Source organism: Eptatretus burgeri, chromosome 5 (genome assembly GCF_056783735.1).
Source record: "Eptatretus burgeri isolate ZD-2024b chromosome 5, Ebu_testis_v1, whole genome shotgun sequence".
NCBI classification, from domain to species: Eukaryota; Metazoa; Chordata; class Myxini; order Myxiniformes; family Myxinidae; genus Eptatretus; species Eptatretus burgeri.
In genome coordinates this window covers 24,432,472-24,447,549 of record NC_140965.1, presented here as the reverse complement: position 1 = coordinate 24,447,549, position 15,078 = coordinate 24,432,472, and the positions used below count along the sequence as shown (strand labels likewise).

The window sequence follows — 15,078 nt, the reverse complement described above, 5'->3', positions numbered from 1 at the left end:
GATTCGTCGATTCCGTAATGGCAGCCCACAGATGCCACACTTTCACTTCTTGCCAACATATCTAAGAACTGATTTTTTTCGTTTCTTTGTTTGGTTTGTTTCCCCCACAGTCATAAGCTTTCTCTGCCTTTTGGCACGATTAATTTGGTCCATCATTTTACGTTTGGATGCCATTATTAATGGTTGTGTGTCCACTAGATCTAGTATTGCAGGATCTCTGTATGTCGTTTCCTGTTCGATGACTATTCATTATTAAACTTTACTTCGTTCCCGCATGCTTTTCTGATCACTACAATTAATGATGCATGGGAAACAACAAAAGACTCATAATGAGGTAGTCGGACACGTGGATGCAAACGATGACTCTGCTTAGCTCGAAAAACACTATTGGTCAAAATGAAATATCGCGATAACTAAATCGGAACAATAATGTTGCCCGCGATTGGTCGAATCCCGTGATGTGCTCCAGAATATTTTAACCTGTTCCTTTTCTCTTCCCCCCACCCGTATTTATTTCTTTTGAATAATTCTTTGTTAATAATGACCCGTTTTGTGGTCACTGATGGAACGGGCCTCTGTGGGGCGTTAGTTAATTTAGCACGTTAACCCGTACACATGAAATTGGGAAGTGGTGCAATAAGATTCCATTAATGAAAACCAAACTGTCCTTCAACGTGATTCGTCCAACTTCGGGAGGGAGGGCAACTTTGGAAGGGCATGTGGTTTTTAGACCACTGACCGGCAGCAAACTACCAACACACACCGTGACTTCTCGTCCTCACCACCCGAGTGGTTGGTCTGCGGTCTTGGAGACCCCACAACCACAACAATATTGTTACGGCTGTGGAAATTCGCATTACACCATGAAGGGCCCGTAGGTGAGATATCTCTAAGTACATGTGTAGTTAGCCCCAAACCCGTTGTTTAGAGGGAATTAATGTGATTCATTCGGGCTGCGACGCTTTGAGATAGCCGTTTTTCTGTTCTATCTTTATTTTGAACCAACCACGTCTCAACCGCCATCACACAACAACCACCAACCACAACTCCGCTTCACAACAACCACAACCATGCCATCCTCACCACTCCGCCAACAACCGTCAACATCTCCACGAACACAAAAGGGGAACAACAACAACTCACGCCCCGATTTCTCTGGTGGAATGTTCCCCCCCCCCGCGTGCCGCAAAGGGAGGGGCGGGGTGCCGGGGAAATAAAAGGGTGCACGGAGGCGCTGCTAGGAGGAAGTCAGGTCGGAGGAGGTCAGGTCAGGGCGGTCGGTGAGAGTGTCAGTATCAGTCGGTGGTTCATGGTCTTCTGCCCGTCTGGGTCTTGGAGAAGCGGTCCGTAGAGCGACCCGCTCGTTGGAGCTTGCAGGCGGTGGGGAGTCCGGACGTCGCGGAGGGACGCGGACTGGAGGCGCCGCTCTGCCAGCTGTGTCGCGCGGACCTGCGCGTTCATACAAGGAGCGCCGGAGAGAGCTCGCCCACCATCGCACCGCGAGGGTGCAGGTAACCTGCAACAGTCTCGTGGGACTCGTTCGGTCTGCCAAGTCCCACGCCATAAAGGCCCACGGGCCCCGTCTGCCCCCTTGTCTTTGAGGGTGGCCTTTTCTTTTGTTTTTGTATGGATCTTGTGGCGCTGTGTCTTGTGAAGTAGAACTGTATAAGTGTTGCCGTATGTACGCGTTAGTCGGTCGTATTACATTTGCTTTTTGTGCATAATTGTTTTAATTGCTATATGTGCATTTTTCATTCCTGAATGGCTGTATATGTGTGCTCTCCATGTGTCATGTAAATAAAATGCTTGCATGTTGAACTGTTCCCGTTTCGCTTTGTCTTTTCTCCATTGACTCTCCATCCTGCTTCACGTAAAGGGTTCGTAGCGGGTGCAAGATCCCGGTAATTATTCTGAACCGTCGATGTCGACGATAACACCGCTCGGTTATCCCGATAGTACGGAACGGGCCGCCCAAGCGGCTCGTGTCCGCAGTCGACCTGCAGCGAGGTACGATCGCCCGGTTTACCATCCGCGTGGGTACTTAGTTAGGTCGAGTTTGGCGAACAACCCTATCCTACGCGGGTGGCCGATTGGCACGATTGTGGTGAGGTCGAAAGGCCCACCCGTGACTGGCTCCGGGCGATAGTTCCCGGAGGGTCACGACTGAATTGTCCGTCCGGTGGGCGACGTGCCGCGATTCGAGTCACGTGGCCGTTCGCGCGCCGGCGGGCGCGAATTTGCAACAATATATTACTTCCAAAAGCTTCTGAGGGGGCATTTGGGTTCCCATTGCTTGGCCATAAACGTTTTCAGAAATAGACAGCAAGTTGTTGCATCACAAGTTGCCGCTGAAGCAGCCCTCACTTCAGATAGAGATTTGGAATTTGGCCAGTGTACTGGTATGCAATGGCCTATTCACATCCACAAACCGTCGCTTAGCTTGCTTTGCGTCTCTTCAAAAGGACGGCGTGCTAAATAATACTAAATGGATGCAACATTCTGCCTTTGACGCACCATGGTGAAAGTTTTGATTCAGGCTGGTAAATGAACTCGAACCAGACACATTCAAAGGTGGGAATGCTTCCTCTGAGCAACCCTGCAGTCCACTTTACAGTACCAGCAAAGAACCTGCCTTTGCAAGTTCATTTAAGAATAAGAACCTGACCAATTCTATGTCTGGTGACTTCCACCAGGTGGCATAATACAATTAACATTTATAGTGAGATTTGAGACCTCCCACCTCCTTCCCGCATATAACTAGCAGTTTTGAACTTTTGTCCAATGGTTTTGGAGGGTGTAAAGTCAAACAGACACAAACAGTTGGGCATCAAAACATTTTATTTTCATATTCTCATCTATATGTGTCTCAAAATGCTGGTATCCCAGAGAGTGTTTTGTCCATTGTTTAGTCCATAATCTTTATAGTGCAGATGCCTTGTAATGTCCTTGTCTGGCAAATGATATATTTGTACAAGCTCCATGAGCCCTGGATCACAAAAATTAGGAATAATAATTTGTTGTAACATTTTTGTCTTGGCCTTCATCCACTCCTTTTTGATTCATGTTTAATTGTCTAGATCCCACTTGATTGGTCACCGAAATGGAAGAAGACTTGACTCCGTCATTCACCATTACTGACGAGTAATAATTGTGGTTCATGTGGAAGCCCCATTCTTTCGGTGTCAAAAGAATAAACGAAACGGGTCGGTTCACTCAAGCCGCTTTGGATTCCATTCCACACGTTCTCTCGTACAATTTGCTTGCGTTACGGTATTTATTGCATATGTGCAGAAAGTGAGAAATTTGGTGTATTTTGTGTACCTAACAGGCAAGTGGACAAATTTGTAACATTTGTTATCAACTCGACCCGGTCGTGAGGCAAAGTGCTGATATTCATTGTAGAATGAAGAACGAGTCATGGTCGTGAAGATGGACAGTTGTAATAGTGTATGGAATGTTAATAGAGGTATGCTAACCACCAGGGGAAGCAAGGAAGTGACGTTTTGGGAATTACCCTTTCATTGCAGCAAAGTAAACGTCTTGTTCCATCATTGTGGGGGTTTAAAAAAAAAAATTCATGGTTAAAATACCTCGATCAATGTCCTGCTGATTTCATCCATATTATTGACCAAGATACATTATTGCTGTGCTCTATGGGCAGGGCTAAATTTTATTTTGCATGGAGACACAATTATATTAATACAAGTATTAAATAAATTAGAGATTTTGGATATCACTTCATTCCTTTCATGGTGATAGTCACAAACTTTTTTGTTTTAATTACAATACATATATGGCTGTTGGGGGTACCACATTGCTGTATGTTGTAATTAAACCGTGAATATTTTGAATTGAGATCTGTCATTGACGGAAGGATAACAGAGGCACATGTGCTTTAAACACGCCTGTCAGCTAGCCGTCAGGCCTGGGTTTGAATCTCAATCCAGCAACAAGCGGCCATCCTGGTGTTTCACATGCAGGGCACCACAACATGTGCGTCGTACTTGGGGTGTACGTGAAGCTGCACATCCCATCTTCTAGCAGTAGTTGGTGGACACTAAAGATCTCAAGGTGTCTTTCAAGAAGTCTGCGAGTTATCGCCGGCACCCTGAATAAACTGTTTGTTTTGTACCTGAGCTGTTCGTTCGAATGTCAATGATCCTGACCCGCCAGTTCGTTTAAAACCTGGGCCAAAATTGTTCCCTGACGAGATCCCACTCGATAAGCAATTAGGCCCGTTAAGAGATAGAGATGGTGAGTCGGTTAATCCAATTCCCAGCCATTTTATGAATTTCAAAACCCCAAACTTTTCACATTTTCAGCTGAGTTAACCATTACATTTTGGCTCTTCAAATCTGCAGATTTTTTTTAACCTCCTACACACACTTTCCTCCTCTTCCATCCTCACTCTTTTGCAGAAATTGATTCTCGTCGGAGTGGGTGCAGTGATCATTGTCATCATCGTCATCGTCCTGGCTGTCAAGCTAAGCTAACACAGAGGGGTTCAAGATCAGAAAACAAAATTGTTTACCAACTTAGTAACATTCCAAGCCCAGCAAGTGGTTGAAACCTCATTATCCAAGATGCTTTGATAAACAGAACTACTTACGTGTTGAACCAAGGGAAGGACTTGAAGTTCAAATTCACCTTTTCGTGTTGTGACCAGAACACTTACTCGTGTGAAGCTATATCATCTCAAATGCTTTAAACATTCTGTGCCTTATGTTTAAAGGGCTGCAAAATAACCTGCTGTGTCATACCTATGCCTCTGAATCAAACTGTGAAACTATCGATGTGGCTCAGGCTGCCTTTTTTTTAATCAAACCAAATGTCAGAATGCACAAACTGGAGTATTATATTATATTGTACTCGTAACTACTACTAAAATTTATTCACCGAACATCTAATTTTCTCAACATTACAGAAAAATATAAATTTCCGGATTACGTCCACCTTCAAAAAGAAAATTAATTTTGATGACCCTCTCCCTCCTCCTCCTCCTCCCCCCCCAAACTTTTTTTTTCCCCCTCTGAGACGTCCCGTTTGAAGGATGTGACGACTCGTACAATTGGTGCAATACTCGCCAGTGATTGTAAAAGTTTTAAAACAAACATGGACTTGTTTTTTGAAAACCTATTTTCTCGTGTACATGAACACTAATCGCAGCACCCCAAAACTGCTGCTCAGATTGTTAACGGCTCTAACTTGTATTGCACACAAATTGACTTCTCTGCCAATGGTACCTTGTCCGTGGAACAATAATATAAAATGAAGTGTTGTTTGTTTGTTTTTATAAATGCTTTTGTTTTCTGTTACAGTAAACTTTGTCATTGTAACAAATCTATTTAAATGAGGAAGTGATTTTTGGTTTGATATATGTACATACATATAGTGTAATAAAAGGTTTTGAATTTGATTATTATTATTTATTATGTCTGTTGAGATTATTTATAATAACATTCCAAAAGTTTTTACTTCACAATGGGGTTTGCTGACTCAGGCAACCTTGTTGTTTTACCATTGCTCACAAAAATGGGAACAATCCCTTCATGGATCTGGAAGACCAAAGAAAATTATTTGAACATGAGAATCTTGCAATAGATTGCTGACAAAACACCATACGCACTGTCGAAATAAACCTCCATTTTGGTGTGAAGGTGTTTTCGAGAACGATTGCGATATCGGCCGTCACGTTGCATTCTGTTCTAACAGCTTAAAGCAGCTGAACATAAGCCTTTTGGTATTGATACACAGGGCTGCGTGATGTGGTGCAATAAAGTTATCTTGGCGGAAGATTACCAGCGGCTTCTGTGGGATGGGTGAGATCACCAATTATGGGCTCAGGACCAACAAAATTATGGGATACACTATACATGAACAGCTATGATTTGGGGTACAGGGCAGTCATACTGGATGGTTTTTTTTTAACCATTGACAAGTGCCATACCTTTTGGTAGAATAGAATAGTAAATCTGTTTTCCCTGTACATTGGTTATTTCAGACCTATTGTCATGTCTTGCAGCAACTGTGGTGGTCAAATATTTATTCATCCCCTCAATCATGTTTGTTGTTCATTCATTTGGTTTGTTCTGACTGGACAATACTGCTCAGTCTCACCCCAAAGAGGATGCGAGACTGTATGTGTGTGTCCATACATTTTCACTTTGAAAATGGTTCTCTGCAACCACTTATCTGATTGATGCAAAACTTGAACCATATGGACTCTCCATGGAGAATATTTTATTTAACTCTGAAATAGGTCACATTGTATGGCAGCCCAATTGGATTAAAGGAAGAAAAAAAAATTGGACATTTTTCTCAAACTGCTCAATGAAAAAAAATTGAAACTTGGCATATGTTAATTCCCCATGGGGTATATCAGTGAAGTGGTTTTCCAGTCATAATTGGTTTAATTGAAATCCTTGTCCAAAAATTAAACTTCATATACCTGATCTATGACCTGATGCGAGTGAAGAATTAAAGTTATGACGTTCATAACCAATGCCAAGAACCTGACAGAGGATGCGTGCATGATACTGGTATATGGGCCACAAGTGGTTTGTTCAGTTAACCATGGTATTGTTCAGAATGAATGTGTGAGGTGAGACTATATGCTCTGCTTGCTCAAGCTTTAAAGTTCACTCGACAACCCGTGAACCCGTTGGGTTCCCGTTGTGACAGCGGTTGATGAAAAATCATTTCAAAACAAAAAACAAAGATAGCTCCAGCAAACTATACCGCTGAGGTTGTTTGCATTGATCAAATAATCCCAAAGAGTACTTGACTGAATCGGGAATTGATTTTTAATATTTTTTTTTCGTTGCCCGATTTGAACGAAACGTGATATTGTGCGTCAATGTGAAAAAAAAGAGAAAAAAAAAGTCGAATAAATTATTGTGCATAATGTTCTCAACACAATTTTATTTATAAATGAATACTGAAGTATTAGATCAAAATGGCGGTTTATTTTATGCTTAAAAATAAATCGTTTTGTCTATACCCTGGGTTCCCAACCTCGGGGTTGCGACCCCAGCACTTTTTGTGGGGTCGGGGACTTGTGTAAATGTAAATGTAAATTTTTGTAAATGCTATGTTTTTATGAAAATTATGTAAATCTGTGATCTATACACAGCGCTTGCCACATGCTTGACATTGCCAATAATTACTTTCTCATTACAACATTTTGTTCTGGAAATAGAAACTAAGGTGGGTTTCCCACTCTAATTCGGGTGATCAGTGGATGGTATTTCCTCATCAGCCAGCTAGCGCATGCGAGTTACAGTATGTTCGCAATTTTAAACGAGCATGCCCAGTTCTACCCGTAACCGTGCATTGCTCTTAAAACCTTATGGTGAACCCGTAAGTTGGTTCACGGTTCAGTTCAATTTGGCCACTTGGAGCGAAACCGTGCACTTTTACCCCCTACCCATCCGCACCCCTGAAACCATGCTTGGGTTTTTGACTGCGATGGATGGACTCAAAGTTTGAGTGGAGGGACCAGCGACATGGAGCACTGAAAGTTGTAAGATCAAAAGTACTCGTCAGATCAAAAGTTGCTTTGAAGTAAGGGTGGAAACCATATAAATAGTTGGCCGAATATCAAGTTCTTCACATCATCTTTACAATGCTACAACTGCTACAACTACATCATCTCTACTTCTGCTGACCATTGGAATACCTGCGTGCGAAGTGTTTGAATTTTCTGGATTATGACTGGATACCACTCAGTGCCTCTTATTCATTTTGCGTCGTTGCTCATTGAAGAAGAGCCTTCTTGAACATTTCGTTTCTATACTATACCCAAAGTTGAAAGTTGTTACTTTTTGTGAAGGAATATGGCCGGCGGGTCGTGAGAACGACCTCACAATGACAAATTCATTGAGCCAGGTTTCTATTATGTGACAGTGCATGGAGTCCAGAAACCTCAGTGCGTCATTTGTTATGAAGTACTTTCGAGTGAATCCATGAAACATAAGTTACAACGGCATCTGTCATCAAAACATGCAACATACAAAGATAGAGATCGCTCATTTTTCGAACGAAGTTCACCACCCTTAGAAATTCCCGCTTGGATAAAGAAGGTAAATGTTATCAGACCAAGGCACATGCTGTGGAACATGCCCACCTGGAAGTTGAAGAATCCGAAGACATCCAAGTCGAGCATGTTTCTGGCGAAATGAATGAACACCTTCAGTCACTGATTGATCAGTTCGAACACTACTTTCCCGAGCTCGACATCCAGTCATTCACCGTGACCCGAGACCCATTCAGTGCACCATTAGATGCCATCGCCGACGATGATATCGCCCAAGAGGAGCTTGTGAGACTGAAGCAGCATTCCGGAGCGAAACCATTGTACAAGTCCGTGTCTTTGTCCAGTTACTGGTGCAAAATGCTTGAATCCTATCCACGTCTATCCGAGAAGGCAATACGGCTCCTATTGCTGTACCCGTCGTCATACTTATGTGAACAGTCATTTTATACAATGGTTGTGATGAAAACGAAGTTCCGCAATCGTCTTAAAATCGAGAAAGACATGATCATCGCGTTGAGCCGCGCATTGCAAAACTCGTGGCTGAGAAACAGGCCCAGCCATCACATTGATCATGATTGTATCAATAATTTGTCAAAAATAAGTGGGCAATAAACACGAATGATAATGATGTTTCATAGTGAACACATGTGACTGTTCTTCGAGGGGTCGTGCTCCGATGCTGAGATCTGGAATGGGGTCACCACCAAAAAAAGGTTGGGAACCACAGGTCTATACTAAATGTATGAGATTTTAAAATAAATCATTTCAAGAAAAAAAAAAAAAGACAGCTCCAGCGAACTATACCACTGGGGTTGTTTGTATTGATCAAATAATCCCGGAGTACTTGACCGAATCGGGAATTGATTTTTGCATTGCCCGATTTTAACGAAACTTGATACTGCACACTGCAGGCGAATGGTGGGTAAGGTGATCGTAAAATTTTTGTGCCATCATGTACCGTTTTGGCTGTATTTTGGGAACATGCATCCATACATATATACAAGATGAGAGTTTTAGTAAAAAAAAATATATATATATATATATATATATATATATATATATATTTGCCCATATCTCATTTTGTACACCATGTCCATAATCGGCCTCATTTTTCTGCATTTTAAGCAAACTATCATCTCCCAGCTTTATGAATGTTTGGTTCTGGAACAATCACAGACAAACATAGACTCATGTAAGAGCTAAGTTCAGGGAAGCAGATTGACAGATGGAGGATCAAAGGATAATAGGAAGAGGTAGACATATTGCATGAATATGAAAAATGAAATGAGGTAGGGGTAGGGTGAGGGGGTGGCAAAACATCATTAATATATATATATATATATATATATATATATATATATATATATATATATATATATATATATATATATATATATATATATATATAGTTACGTTGTGGAAATTCACATTACACCATAAAGAGTCCTCAGGTGAGATATATCGGTAAGTTCATGTGTAGTTAGCCCAAACCCCTTGGATAGAGGGAATATGTGTGCTTCATCCGGTCTGCGACGCTTTGAGTTAGCCATTTTTCTTTCTCTATTGTTCTTTTCGACCATTAAGCCGCCAACAATGCAAACAGCCACTACCTTTACAACTCCATCCCGCAAACATCGCTTCACCGCCATTCCCAAACGACGCCCGCCAACCACCAAACCACCACAGAAAACCCCCCACCACCTTCGCCTATCTCCTTCTCCAACCATCGACCACACCACCAGTCAACACCAAACGTCGTGCTGTCCAGGGCCCGTTCGGCGATTGGTGCCGAACGCATCGAGCCGCGAGCGCGAATGGCGGCCTTTCCGAGGGAGAAATTCGGATCAGGAAGGCTTCACGCCCCCTTTTTCTCCGTCCAATTGGCAAGCGTCGGGCGGTATGACCCCGCCTCCAAGCGCGATGAACGTGGATTCTTTATGAGAGGAATTCGGATCAAGAGGTTCATGCCCCCTTTTTGCCACACCAATGGCTGAACAGAGGGTGGCGTGGCCCCTCCAATCGCGCTTTGATCCTGAAATTTGCATATAGGCTCCTTCTGCGGCCTATAAAGACGCGAGCATAAGGCGACTCGCGGAGTTCGCGCAGTTGAGCTGCAGGCGGCTGGTCAGGGCAAGTGAAGAGTTCAAGTTCGAGTCAAGTGAAGACGGCGGTCGGCAACGAGGTTGCGGTGTGAGGGTCGCTCATCTCGTCGCGGGGTCCAAGCCAGCCAGCCATTCCCCTCTCCCTGAGCATCAGCAATTTCCGCCCCCCCCATCCGCGCTGAGATAGTGCCGGGGGGCCCCGTTCCTCCCCCACCCTAAACATGGTGCCAACAAAACTGCTTGCACGGAGCTCGCCGACCACGCCAGGGGCAGGGAGTCGGGGCGTAGCTGCGCGAACATTGCGGCTTGCCCGCCATCGCGTCACGAGGACGCGGGTAAGACCTCGGTCTCGTGGACCTGGCCGCTCCTCCAGGATCCACGCACATTTGGTCCACGAACCTGTCTGCCTCCTTGCCTGTGAGGGTGGCTTTCTTTCCTTTGCTTTTTGTATGAGTGATGTGGAATGGAAACAAACATGAAGGAGGAAATGAAAGAGCTACGGGGTGAGACGCAGAACATGGGCCGATGCCTGCAGGCGGGCATGAAGGCCGTGACCAGGGAGCTGGGAATGGCGACTCCACGTGTGGGAGCAAACGAGCTGGAAGGGGGTGCAACGGCTGACAGGCCCGCGGTGGAGGCGGGTAAAAAAATAATTCGGGGGGCGTGTTGGGCGAGGGTCGTGACAGAAGAATCGACGGTGACCAAAAGGGAAAAATTAAATGGGGAGACCAAAACGTGTGAGACGAGACACGAGGTGACGACAACAGAAACTTATAAATGTATAGAGACACGGGAGAAAAAAAAAAATAGAGGAGAGACTGCACGATGAAGATGGGGTAAGTGACGCACACACACACGGAGGTAGTGGAGGAAAATGGGGGTGAGCTCGCGGAGCGTGTAGGGACCCAGTGCGAGCACCTGGATGGCCTCCTCCAGGAACGAGGGGAGGGAGTATGCCCCCTTGAGGCGAGTCACGACCAGGTGAGTTCGGTCCTGCTTTGCGAGGTTGAGGGGACGAGTGCTGTGGACAGGTGCACGGAGAGCTTGGGGGGTATAGAGGCCCCGGAGACCCTTGTGGGGACACGAATCCCCAGTGTGGTTGTCCCTGTGTGTGTGGTGCAAGGCGTGAGTGCGTCCCCGTGTGTGGAAGCGACCCCGTGTGTGAGTGGTGTGGTGGCGATGGTGCCGGAGTACGTGCTTCCCAGCACGCCGTGTGTGGATGAGGAACCGCGGGTGAGTGCCCCCGCGTGTGTGAGTGAGGCCGTGTGTGTGAGTGAGGCACCGCGGGTGAGTGCCCCCGCGTGTGTGAGTGAGGCACGGAGTGTGGATGAGGCACCGCGGGTGAGTGCCCCCGCGTGTGTAAGTAGTATGGCTTGTGTGAGTAGTGAGGCACGCGTGAGTGAACGGCCGTATGCAAGGGAGACCGTGTGTGTGAGAGAGCGGCATGTGAGGGAGATGTCGGTGGGCATGCGGGAGCACGCAGCCGCATCTCCCGGGGTGAATGTGATGGAATGGACTGTGAGCGTCGTAACACGCAGGTGTGCGTGGGTCGAATGGCGACGACGACGACGACAGAGGAAAGAAAGCCGAGTAGCGGCTGTAGTTGTTTCGAGGACCGTGCCGGGTTCACCCAGCAGTGAGCACGAGGTCCGTGCTGTGCAACGCACGAGACCGCCACGTGCTCGCTTGCGAGAGTGAAGTCCCGGTCCGGAAACGCCAGCGGTGGATTTGCCGATCCCGCGGACGGACAAAGTTTAGGCAGGATTATGGATTTGGACCGGACGGGTTCTCCACGCGATCGTGTGTGTTAAGCTCCAACGGGCAAAGCACATGTGTTCGCGTGGGGAACCCCTCGAAACGTGGGGCTTGTTTTTTTTATGCGCACGGTGACGCCATGGCTGCACGTGGGGTTGGAATTCGGCAGGAGGGGTATCCCTGCCGGATGGCACCGTCCAAGGAGGGACGAGGAACACGTGCAGCTGCATGACGTCACGGGCAGGTGTAAAGTGCGCGAGCTCTGAGTTGCCGCGCAGGTGCTGCGCATGGGGAAAAAACAAAACAAAAACAAGCCTCACTTTCGGGTGCACAGGATTCCTGGGCAAAGGGTGGAAGACCCCCTTGACCCCTGGGCACAGGATGGAAACTAGTTAGGGGGAAGGGTTAGCTTAGTTAGACCGACTTCATGGGGCAGGGGTAAGTCCTCATGGAGTCCGTGGAATGGATTAGGTAGAGGGATTTAGTGAGCTTTAGGTTGGGAAATAAAATGATTTATTTGGAGACAGTGACTGACAGTGAGTGTGTAGAGGGGACGTAGTTTAGCTACGTAGTGTTAAAAGGAACGTGCTATAGTGTAAGGGACGACGTGGGAGCACGAGTTAGTTAGGGGATGTAGTTAGAAGGATGGCAGAGTTCAGTGGTGAGTGTGTTGAAGAGTTGTTGGTGAGTTATGAGGTGGAGGCATGTGCTTGGTGAGTGAGTGAGGCCAGCGGGTCTGTGTGTATGGAGCGAATGGGGAATGCATGGTGCGATGAGTGATTGGGGTGTCTCCCGGAGGAGTGACTCCCGCCCAAGGGACCCCGGGGTCAGTGTAGACTGAGTAAGCTGGGTTAGTCAAATTGAAAAATGGAGGTCGTTTTGTTGTTGGTGGGAGTGTAGGCTCGAGACCCATTTGGAGGGGTGCAGGAGCCCTGTTGACGGGCTTGGGAGCGTGGCTGCGAAAGGTGAGTATCGCTGAGTGGGTACCCCGGGCACCAGGCTAGTCGGCCGCGGTAGGCCATGGGCCCATGGGGGGCCGGGATAGAGTAGTGGGCACGGGTGCGCCTGCTTGGTGCGGGGGCCCGGGGCGCCATTAGCCGCGTGGGCAGTGTTGTGGGCATGGGTGACCCTCGGAAAGGGGCCCGGGAAGCCAGCCTGCCACGTGTGCGTTTCAGGGGAGGTGCCATGGGGGCACTCCCGGTGTTAGGGAGCTGGTAGGCTCGGAGGCAGTGTAGTGCCCGGGGGTGCCATAGCGGGAGATTCGGCAGAGGGTCGTGCCTGCCAAAGGGAGCCACGTGTCCCAGCCATGAGACCGTGTGAGGGCACGGAGAGAAAATTGGGGGGCGAGGCCCGAAATTGTGAGGACACCAACACAGGCGACGGGAATCTGGGTTGTTAGAACCAATAGTTTAAGCGAGAGGCGCTTGTTGAAAGCCCCGGGGTAGTTTAACAGTTAAATGGTTAGGGTAGATTAGGAGATGTACCCCTCCGCACCATCCATCCCCTCGCTGTCGTTGTGGGCCACTGGACCCACTTGGTGTTAAGATCGCCGAACTCTGGGGAGGCCATCCTGAGGCTTTAATTGGGCCTCGACACAGGACGTGAGCTCTCCCTTATTCCCCTCCGGGAAGGGAACGTAGGGGTTGGGAGTAGGCTAGGTGACAGGATAGGTTAGCCGAACAAGGACGATAAAGGGGGTTAGGGGACGATTTATAGGGGGAAGTAAAAAAAAAAAAAAAAAAAAAAAAAAATAATAAGTTGGGGCTAAATTGGTTTTTCACAAATTAAGGGAGTGGGTATGTACAGTGACAGGCAAAGGCGAGAGGTGGGAGGGAGACAGGTAGGTAGGTCCGAGCCCGCCTTCCAAGTGGCCAGCACCACAGCACTCCCTCCACCAACCTCCACTGAACGGCAAAGGCTGGCCAACTTCATCGGCTGGCCGTGTTTTGCTTCAAGGCGGATGCCGGCCAACTTCATCGGCAGCTGTTGTTTTTCTTCAAGGCCTGTGCCGGCCAGTTCATCTGCCGGCTGTGTTTGCCTGCAGCGGCCTTCTTCTGCGGGCTGTGTTTGCCTGCTGCCTTTGCCATGCCATGCCCACTGCCCACGTTCACCAGCCCCGTTCAATTTTTGCTTTGCCCCCCCCTGTTCATTTCCATGTGCGCCAGGATCCGCAAGGCAACAGTTTGCAAGCTGCGAGAACTGCCCTGTTGGCAGCTACAACACGGGCCTGCAGTGGCGGCCCGTGCACCGTGTTTGTGTTCATCCATCCATTCGTTGTGTTCATTGCGTGTGCCACTTGAGCTGGCACGGAGACTACGTTGTGCAGCCCATGCACCGTTGTGGTTCACTGCGTTCAATTCAAAAGGGAAGGCCTTGAACTGCGTGTGAGCAGCCAGCCACGTTCCCTGTCACCTGCATTGTTTTGAGCCAGAGACTGCATGCGAGCAGCCTGGCTCCCTGCTAACTGCTTTTCTTTTGCAGAGTTCATTGATCCTGGGCCATGGTTTAGTGTAAAATTTGTAAGTTAAGGTTAAGATGTACTGTAAATATGAGTGCGCCCCCGGCATGTCTGTCCGAGCGCCGGCAATTTTATTTAAGTCGTCCGTGTGAGTGAGTTTGTTTAGGTAGTTACGCAGCCCTCAGGTTATTTATTTTGGGGACACGAATACCATGAATGTCGCACTCAGGGATCCGTAGGTAAAATGTACTAGGGGAAAACTACACATGATGGCACACGAAAATTTGACGACTCGGGACGAGTCTGTAAAAAGGGGAGGGGGTAGTGTTGTGGTTACCAAATTCGCAAACCACCATTCAGGTCCCTTAGGTGAGATATCTCCGAAAGTATATGTGTAGTTAGGCCCAAACCCGTTGTCTAGTGGGAATACATGTCATTCATGCGTGCTGCGACTCTTCAGGATAGCCGTTTTTCTTTTACTATCTTTATTTTGGACCAACCGCCATTGTTACCACCGCCAACCGCGTCTCAACAGTCGTCACATCAACCACCCACCACAACGCCGCTTCACCACAACAGCCACGACCTTTCCCGTCACACCTCGCAACCGTCGCATCGCCACCGTTCTTGCGCCGCTTGTGGGTACCGGTATTGGACTCGTGCAGGGCGCGCGCCTAACAGCGTGTACAAAACCACGGATTTTCCGCTCCAAAAACGGATCAAAAACG

At 47.3% G+C, this 15,078-nt stretch overlaps 2 protein-coding genes across 6 annotated transcripts in view; one reads left to right on the top strand and one right to left on the bottom strand.

Moving 5' to 3' along the window:
• The window catches only part of LOC147026083 (syntaxin-1A-like), a 61,543-nt gene extending 56,127 nt beyond the window's left edge, over positions 1-5,416 (top strand). The window contains exon 10 of the mRNA XM_085881125.1: positions 4,419-5,416. Within this exon, the coding sequence (XP_085737251.1) occupies positions 4,419-4,493 (75 nt within the window). The 3' untranslated portion in view covers positions 4,494-5,416. The remainder of the gene's footprint in view (positions 1-4,418) is intronic.
• Positions 1-15,078, bottom strand: part of TANGO2 (transport and golgi organization 2 homolog) — a 58,536-nt gene that overhangs the window by 11,677 nt on the left and 31,781 nt on the right. The gene's annotated exons all lie outside the window — the stretch shown is intronic.